We start from the raw sequence: 9,835 nt of genomic DNA, 5'->3' as shown, positions 1-9,835 counted from the left end.
TTGACAAGAACATAAAGCTCACAGCAGCAGCAAGAACTGAAAATAGTAGATCAAGGTATCGTGAAAGAATCAAGAGAAATTTCGATGAGGGGCAAAATGCCAACACTGCACGCCGATGACTTCATGCTGGTAAAAAGAGGTCCAAGCCTGAATGCGGCCTCTATGAAGGACCATTTCGTGTGGTCAAGACGGCAATTAAGTCAGCAAGGTGACTTAAAGACCATGTGGTACATTGGTCCCATTGACACCATGGAATCCGCTGCTATTGGAAACATATTAGAGCATCATCCCACGAGGGATGCAAACAATGCTGGGGTGAACACAGCACTCCTATGACGGCCAGCAAATTGCCGAAGTTCAAACAAGACAAGTGGCAGGGGTAGAGAAGGGAATAAAGAAGTGAGAGAGAACAAAAAACAAAATGGAGTCTGTGTTTATTACAATATATATATATATATATATATATATATATATATATACATATATATATATATATATATATATATATATATATATATATATATATATATATAGGGTGTCCCACCAAATTGAGCAAAGAATTTCAAAACGAAGGTGCGTCGGACGAGTATTCAACCAAAGGCATACTATTCGCAATAGCCTATACACCAGAACACCGTGAATTCAAAGGGCGCCGCCATCTTGATGAGCGCCGGTTGCGCCATCTATCCCAAGCGCCGCGAAGTAGCAGGCCTGGGCTGCCACGCCGGGAGAAGCGACCCGGCGCGAAAGCGAAACTGGGGCTTTTTAGCTGGGCGAAAGGCGTGTTTCACGTTTTTTCTAACCTGTCATTTTCGCTGTCTGGATTCAATCAAACTTCAAGACCTCGTGCAAGTCCACAATGGACACACTGAGTGCTGTGCAGACTGCAGAAGCGAATACATCGGGTAGGTACGCTATTACGTTTGTACAAACCGCGCGCTATATGCTAGAACACCTGTGAGCTTTTTGGCACGTAACCTGTGAAGGAATTTACAGCACTGTGTTGGTGCCATATATTATTAAAGCACGCAGAACACTGTCATCTGCACTTTCAGTTTGGTCTTGTTTGTAATGGTCACTACTGGGTTGGCCGCGCTTCGCAACCAAATGGCGAGGTCGTTTGACTGCCTGGTTAGCAGACGCCTGCCCTTCACCACCTGCACACTGAAAACAAAATAGATGTTATAGTAAGAAGGGCTGTAGTTCTTTCCCATGCCATCACTTTTGCGAAGATATAAAGTCCTCTCAAAATGAAATAGAAAATACACCAGGCCAATTGTATCGTGCAACCACTTAAGAGTACAACATTCAGAACAAAAGCCTACAGCACTCGAACAAGCAGCATATGATGCTAAACCTGCACTCATTGGAAAATGAGGTACTACAGTAGTCATAATGTTCAACTTTATGTGCAGTCAAAGCCCGTATAATAGGGCGAGCATGACATATGCAGGTGTTGTACAGTTGCACAAACCATGACAGGGCACGTAAAATTACCATCCCTACTTAAAGCTGCATCATCAGGACCCCTTTGGTACAAGACAACAACCGCACCTGGATTCCAAGAAATTAGCCCCACCAACTGCAGCTACCTGGTACCAGACCTGTTTCGCTTGTGCGAGGCCATCGGATTGTTGGCGCTCCCTTAGAAAAGAAAACAGCAAAAAAACTAGTGAAAACGATCAAAATTTTGTTACAAAATACAAGAATAATTAAGCACCTTATTTTCCTCGCCATATGAACGGAAATATTTTGCGCTTTGCCCCGCATAACAGCCCAGACGCAGTGTAGAGCTCAGGAGGCTAAATGAATTCGTTACGAATGACACCTGCAACACCAGCTCGTAAAGGTAGGTGCGCTGCAAGAACACCTTCGGCGACGAGTAGTCGTCGTTTACGTTTTTTGTGGACGCATGCTACGTGACGGGCAGACTTCGGTTTACTTTCATTAGCAATAACGCTCACCAGCAAGGCCTACAACTTGTCGTTCACGCTTAATGGTCATTCCGTGCACCAGCTGCAAGTATCGCTAACCGCAAACTCAACTGTTCCGTTTAACCGTCGGGAGCTCTGCCTGAATGAAAACACGAAAAGGCTTGCCTTTTTGTTATAGCCAAGGCGAAGCACCGGCGCGGGATTCTGCTCTGTAGGCTTGTTGCCCAGAAAGTGCTCGGAGCAAACCTGCGTATTACGTTTGTAGGGCGCAAAGTTGAACGTGGCACCAAAATATACACAGATCGAATACTCACTCGTGCATTTTCACTGGGTTGGTAGTTCTTCCTATTCACTGCAGCTATCCACCGGTGGCGCAGCTTGGCATTCTTCGTGGCGGATGGAAATCGGCGCAGGCTGAAAACACCGCACCGGCACGATTCCCTACGTGTGTTGTGCTCTTCGCAAACAGCGCTAAGCAACCTGCTCCTTTTCCGCTGGCTGTTTTGGCATCCAAACACGACGCAATGATGCCCAGATGACTTATTCTACTTTGGATCCGTGTGAACGGGCACATTTCCGCACTTCGGAGCCCTAGAGCTGGCGCTTGCCATGTCTACTGGTCGCCGGCGAACACACTTTGGCAGCCCAGTACAAAATAGCGCCGGTCGACCGGGCAACCCGGGTGCGAGACTAGCGTGTTCTGGTCTATAGAAACTCGGGCAGTCTTTCATTTTCCCCATAACTCACTAAATAATTAAATTATATGAATTATGAAAAAAGCCATGTGACGGAACGCTGCGCATTGGCATCGTGCTGCTCTCCCAAGCGTGCATTCGCAGAACAAGATATATATATATATATATATATATATATATATATATATATATATATATATATATATATATATATATATATATATATATATATATATATATATATATATATATATATATATATATATATATATATATATATATATATATATATATATATATATATATATATAAGGTTTTCCACGTTGCCCACCTCATTGCAATTTGAATTGAACTTCTTAAAACTCATGAACCCTGACAACCCTGACCCTGACCCCTGAGCAGCAGCGCAGTTTCGCAAGCTGAAACGAACGAAAGTACTTGCCGTCTTTGCGCCTGCTCCGGATGCGTATAGCAGACGACAAACGCGACCTTGGCGTCTGGTGACACCACTCGCAGCGCTGTCGAGCCGTCATGGCAGACGCGAAGAGCCGCGAAAAGCGGAAGTCGTATTCACAGAATATCATGGAGGAACGGAAACACTCTTTCCTCCATGCATACATTGCGTAGCGACATGCGAAGGGCGGACATCACGTGCGTACTCGCAACCGACGATCGCGTTTCTTTAGTCGACACGGTGTCTCGCCCGAGGCGTAGCCAACCTTAATCGGCGCCTCAATCTGTTCCACTGAACCGACGACGCAACGAGGGGGGACGCCCGGCTCCATGGCTTCCAGCAAAGGCGTCGACCACGTCGAAGTCGTGCGGGGCGACCGCATCAGGCCGAAAGCCATCTACCGCGGCCTACGGTTCCGGCTTGATAAAGTGGACTCCACGCGCTATCGGTGGCGATGTAGTGTGTCTAGCTGCTCGTCGCGACTCATGACCGACAAGTTCGGTGAGAAGCACGTGCTGTACGACTTCAAGGATCACGATGAGGACGAACACCGCGCTGCCGAAGAAAAGAGGCACTCCGATAAATCTTTCAGAAGCGAGGTAAGTGCGCGGGTGGAAGATCGATCCATATAAACTAACACGTTAAAGCCAAATAACTCTGAATGCTGTATAATTTTTGGCCATTGCGCAAAAACATGTCGAGTTCTAGGACGACGCCATCAAAGCGCGAATATCTCTTTTATACTAAATTGCTAAACGTTAATCTACCTCTACGGCAAAACGAAACTATGTATGACACTGCAGCATTTATGTCTGACGTCAGTGTTTCTCATTGCGGAAAAGAATATGTGGATTTGATACTAGCATGCTAAGAATACTATATTTACGCGTGGCTCTATCGTCCGTGTGCGCCACAACTACAGCGTTTCAGCGGAAAAATTAGCAAAAACTTCGTCCTTCTTCATACGAACAAAAGCGTTAGTTACTCGTACTAAGCTTCAAGAAGCAAATTTTTTGCTGCATGTTCAACATTTCGCATTAGATTTCTACCATTAAACATTTAAAAGAATGCCACAGAGAAGCGAAAACAATTACTCAGAATACCTAAACTGCTGTTATTGCCCAATCTCTACTAGGCGACACTCATCATAGCAGGTGTTGAGACTTATTTAGCACTCTAGGTAGTACATGATAATACTGATCAGTTGTAAACATAAAGCGCTCAATGTTGCGAATGTGCCATGCAGTACAAGTGAACCACAAATAACGATAAAGAAAGATAACCTTCTTCAGCACGAAAAATTGCACGAAACTCAGCCTATGCTTATCGTTAGCTACTCATTACCAGTCTGTTTGAACCACTGCTAATAATTTTTGGGCTTACTGCTTGTCCTCGTGAGACTCGCTTTAGGATAACAAAACTCACATCTCACATGTGTCACGTTGAAGTCGCCGTTGGTCACATGACTGACGGTCTTGTCTTTTTTGGTTGTTGCGCGTTTGCTTTCGTTCACCCGATCACTCTTTAAGAGGAAGCTTTAGCTCGGGTGCTCCTATCTCAATACACGTAAAAGGAGCATTCGTTTTTCTCGGCAACCCCTGCAGTAAATCTGGCGAGGCTTGTTGCATTTAAAAGAAACACTTAAAATCTACTGACTGCTGCTTTGGAATATATTATTTAGGGCGTTAACTGTTTAATAAAAATTGGCGAATATCTAAAATATTATGAAAACGAAACTATGAAGTTTACAACTCTGTAACTCAGCAAGGCAAAATGATATGACAATTTTGCGTGTTGCATGTGATAGTACATCTAAAGCGGACAAAATTGATATGTTACACATGAATCTAGAAAACATCACAAATATGGAAATACAACTTTTCCAGAACCCCTGAACACAACGTAACAATTCCACGTAAGGTATAAATTCATATATAGAATTTGCCCGCTTTGCGAGATCTAATGGATGCCATTTCAAGAACCGTGATCTCTGTTATTGATACAGGGCTATTAATTTGTAAACTTCGTGCTACTATATTTCTCACATTTTAGAATTACTGAAAATGTTTTCAACCAAATTCAGGCCTTAACTCGGAATTTCGCTTCAAACAGTCACTAGAATTTAACCTTTCTCTTTCAAATGCAACAACTTTCGTTAAAATCAGTCCAGGGGTTATCAATAAAAACGTTTTTGCGTTTTTGCCATGCAAAATTCTGGAGCATATAATACACTCTAATCTCATCAACTTCCTAGAAACTAATTCATTTTTTTCATCTCGTTAGCATGGGTTCCGTAAATCATTTTCCTGTGATACCCAACTTATTTAATTTACACATGACATCTGTGCCGCGTTTGATAATGGATTTCACATTGACACCATCTTCTTAGACTTTTCTAAAGCATTTGATCTCGTCTCTCACCAATTACTTTGTCTAAAATTAAATACACTTAACATTGACCATAACATTATCTCGTGGATTGAAAACTTCTTATCCAATAGAACACAATTTGTCTCAGCTAATAATTTTGACTCGTCACCTTGTCCTGTCAGTTCCGGGGTGCCCAAGGTTCCGTTCTCGGACCTTTGCTTTTTCTCATTTATTATAATGATTTACCTAACTGTGTAGCGTCCTCCATAAGGTTATTTGCAGACGATTGTGTAATTTACAGAGTAATATCATTAAATTCTGACACTCTAACACTACAATCTGATCTAGACAAGGTAACTAACTGGTGCGACACTTGGAAAATGCGACTTAACAGCCAAAAGTGCAAACTAATGAGGATTTCCCGCAATAATGCTTCGTCTAACCTATCCAACTATCCCTTGAAGAACTCTGTACTCGAAGAAGTCAGATCCTATAAATACTTAGGCGTCCACATAACATCTAATTTTCCCTGGCAAACACACATAAACCACATCACTAACAATGCTAACCGTACGCTTGGTTACCTCCGTCGCAATTTCTCTATGGCACCCGCTAACTTAAAGCTACTTCTATACAAAACACTAATACGTCCTAAATTTGAATATGCCTCTTCTGTATGGGACCCTGGCTTGGATTACTTAACAAATGCCATAGAATCTATACAAAATCGTAGCGCGCGGTTCATTCTTACTAACTATTCTCGGACATCAAGCGTAACATCTATGAAGGCTACTTTAAACCTCCCTCTCCTCTCATCCCGTAGGAAGTTAGCACGCTTGTCACTGCTGCACAAAATTTCTTATTACAATGCGGAATTAAAATGTGAACTTTTGTCTGAACCTGCATACATATCATCTCGTACTGACCATCGGCATAAATTGAGCGTTCCACACTGTCGCACGAACCTATTTTTTTATTCATTCATTCCTAAAACCACCAATGAATGGAATCATCTGCCGGCCTCAATTGTTAACATAACCGATACATCTGCTTTTAGAACTACTATTGAAGAATACTTTTGTTAATCCACACTTTCTAATTTTTTTCTTGTTATTATTATACCCTGTTATCTGCACATGCTGTATATTTAGTTCCACTCCCTTCTGTAACGCCTTCGGGCCTTGAAGGTGCAATAAATGAAATGAAATGAAATGAACCGGTCGCGCTGGAGTTGGGCCCGAGCTAACGCTTCCTCTTAATGGACGATCGTTGTTGTGTTTGTTGTTGTTGTTGTTGTTGTTGTTGTTGTTGGTGGTGGTGGTGGTGGTGGTGGTGGTGGTGGTGGAGGTGGTGGTGGTGGTGGTGGTGATGGTGATGGTCGTGGTGGTGGTGGTGGTGGTGGTGGTGGTGGTGGTGGTGGTGGTGGTGGTGGTGTGTCTGTGCTTACTTTCGCGCGCCTTTCTGCGCTCGATGCGTAAGTGCCGAGCAAGATCGCGTGTCCGTGCAGGTAATGAAAAAGGTCGGCGAATTCCTCTACGTGCCGGAGAAGACTGTCGGAGACATCAAGTGCTGGCGCTGCCGGTACGTCAAGTGCTCCGGACGATGCCGCACCAGCCTCGACGGCGAGCAGCTGCTGCACGGGCCAACGGCACACACGTGCCAGGGACTTGCCCGGGAAGAGCTAGCCAGGTGCGTTGCTCCTGTCCTCTGGATAAGGAAAAACGTTGAGCGACGCTAGGAATTTGCCTGAATGATGGACATTTGTGCACACACACGATAAAAGCACAGCTTGTTCGTCTCATATAAACGAGAATGAATAAGTTTTAAAACCGCTGATGCCAAAACACTTCCAGAAGCGAACGGAGGTGGAGGAACCTAGTCAGGGAGTGCGCGAGGCATGAGGTAAAGAAAGAAAAGAAAGGAAGCTTGTTATCGAAAGGCTTTTAAGCAATCGGCAATCTTGCGACAAGCTTTTTCGGCAAGTTTCCACGTCCACAGCCGCAATTTATTTCTCGATCCCTCGCTTACAAGTGCAACTGACATCAGCAGTTGTACTGTTACCTCAAACTTCTTCAGGCGTGCACGGGCCCGGATAACATATTCCGTAATGCGTTTCCCCTACGACTCTCACTTAACGCATCGCCAATGGCAGTCAAAGAATGATATAATGCTGCGTATGGGATCCAAGACCCGGTTTGATGGATATCTCCAATGTGCGTGACCTGAACAATCGAAATGTTTCAGCAACAAGCGAAATATATTGTATTCACACAAGCGACATCCTTGTCTTTCGTTTATCCACCGCAGTGGCACTGCTTCAGCATTAAAACAGGTTTAATAATGATTGCCGGTGTCATCTCGGGTGCATCTGTATCGAAAGGTAAAATGCAATGGCTTCTGAAGCGATACGTAAACTTGGGAGCATTCTGAGAGAAAGCTGCTATCATTGCCCTGAAATGGTAAGCACTAACTGTACTGATGCATTCTAGTAAAAGTCGCCCGTTAGAGTGACGCAGTATTCTTGACTATGCAGGCGGCTCTATGGAATCCTGCACTTGCACTTATTTTGAGAGCTTAAATTAAGAAAACGCCTTGTATGTGTACGAAACCCAGTAATTTTTATGAATTCGTACGACTAGCTATTATGGTGCGCTGAGGAGTATGTACACGTACGATAGACAGTACACAGGCTGACCGTTTAAAACAGACTGAGTAGCCAGAAACAAAGCACGGCCTGACCTATATAACATTTGGTTACAAAACGACGCTGGCAGTAAGGCGCAAATAAGTTATACGTACTCAGCAGTTGTGAGCAGTAAACGAATCACTTCAAAGATTTCGCGTTTCGCATTCCTCTGTGTAACGGCCTGTCAGATTTCGTGAGCGCCATCGAGTTGTTGAGGGCTCCATGCCACTCGGACGCGAGGGCTAAAATATCTCTCTTTTGCAGGCCGTCGCACGACAAACCTCTCTCGAGTCAACACACGCCTGCAGATCTAAGCCAGGGTGGGAAAGGTACCAGCATAGGTGCTAGTGAACACCAACGGGAGCAGCCCAGCGACAACGCAGCCGAGCATGCAGAATATTTGTCATTGTATACGCCCGATGTTATCTTGTGTGAAGAGTATTCACCTCGCCCTCGAGCATCATCGCCAGCCGTTAATGGGAGTGCCACTAAATCGGATGCAGAAGTAGCTGGAGTACCAGAGGTGGACGTACGCCCATCAAAACATGTCCGGAGCCTGTTCGGCAGTCAGAAACAGGCCAGCGGACCAGAGAAAGCTCATGCGGCCGCCACGTGTGTCGAGGAAGCCGACATGGTTGAATCATTTCACGATGACAGCGACGATGACGCATCGGACGAGGATGATCGACGCTCGAGAAGAGGTGACGACGAATACAACAAGGCCGAGGGGCATTTGCGTTCGAGTTTGAGATGCTGTGGTCAGACCATCGGGAGTCCCGCGAAATCCGTGCAAGCGCTGGAAATGATGTCCACCTCGTGCGCATGCGCCGAGCAGAAGCTCCGAGTAGCCGTTTATGAGCAGCTTTCCACCGTGCTAAGAATGGAGGCAAAGTTGCTGAGGGAACAGGTGCGCAACGAGGACCGCAGAGGCAGGCTGCTCGAAAGCCAGATGAAGAAGGGGCCCTCTGCGGCAGAGTGATTGTGCACCAGGTGGTTGGGCCGCCGCTCCAGCAACTGACACAAAGGCGTGAGTGAAAGACAGTAAGGCGCAACACAGCAACTCGGTGGCTACGCAATGAGATGCATCCTCGGCTCGCTGGACGGCCCAGAGTTGGTGCTGCTGGTGAGAGCTGAGCAACGCAGACTCCCAGCGCGCGCGGAGGCTGTCGTTGTTTGAGGCTGCATCACCGTTACCCTGTATTACAGCCGTACATTCCCATAGGATGTCCTCCAGGGTGGCTCTGTAGTTGCAATGTCTGCACTTGTCCGTTGGGAATAAATCTGGGTGTATTAGGTGCATAATAGCTGGACTCGGATAGGATCTGGTTTGTAACTGCCGCCATTCTACAGACTGGTTTTTGCTTAATTTTGGGTGTGGCGGCGGGAATGTACGCCTCTGCAATCTATGGTGTTGTGTAATTTCGTGAAATCTAGTCATTCGATCTTCCCACCCCCACTCATCGGTAGTCGGTGAGGCGGAGTTAACCGAGGCTCGGTCCGTAAGTTCTCGAGCCATGCGGTGCGCCAGCTCATTGTAGGGTGACAAAAAAAAGTTGAATAATAAAGTGTGAAGAATGTATGATAAGACTTCATGGTCGCAAATTCTTTGTATAATGCCTAGGAAAATTCACGCAGAAGTAAGTCTGCGGGTCACGGGCACTGTTTTCCTTTCTTTTTTTTGCAGGCCTCTAGATAG

General features: G+C 45.3%; 1 protein-coding gene across 1 annotated transcript; it reads left to right on the top strand.

The window, feature by feature from the left end:
* The first annotated feature begins 3,237 nt into the window (after positions 1–3,237).
* Positions 3,238–9,441, top strand: LOC135921278 (uncharacterized). Its single transcript, XM_065455602.2, has 3 exons — positions 3,238–3,682; positions 6,961–7,142; positions 8,404–9,441. The coding sequence occupies exons 1-3, from the start codon at positions 3,413–3,415 to the stop codon at positions 9,116–9,118; spliced, it is 1,167 nt and encodes a 388-aa protein (XP_065311674.2). The 5' UTR covers positions 3,238–3,412; the 3' UTR covers positions 9,119–9,441.
* Positions 9,442–9,835: the final 394 nt, after the last annotated feature.

This window comes from Dermacentor albipictus, chromosome 5, assembly GCF_038994185.2.
Source record: "Dermacentor albipictus isolate Rhodes 1998 colony chromosome 5, USDA_Dalb.pri_finalv2, whole genome shotgun sequence".
Lineage (NCBI taxonomy): Eukaryota > Metazoa > Arthropoda > Arachnida > Ixodida > Ixodidae > Dermacentor > Dermacentor albipictus.
This window is presented reverse-complemented; position numbering and strand designations above follow the sequence as displayed.

What these genes read in the sequence shown, in the direction of transcription:
- LOC135921278 (XM_065455602.2), top strand. Translation starts at nt 3,413, where the DNA reads ATGGCTTCCAGCAAAGGCGTCGACCACGTCGAAGTCGTGCGGGGCGAC. An exon ending in ATAAATCTTTCAGAAGCGAG is followed by an intron (nt 3,683 to 6,960) that starts GTAAGTGCGCGG and finishes GTGTCCGTGCAG; the next exon opens with GTAATGAAAAAGGTCGGCGA. An exon ending in GCCCGGGAAGAGCTAGCCAG is followed by an intron (nt 7,143 to 8,403) that starts GTGCGTTGCTCC and finishes TCTCTTTTGCAG; the next exon opens with GCCGTCGCACGACAAACCTC.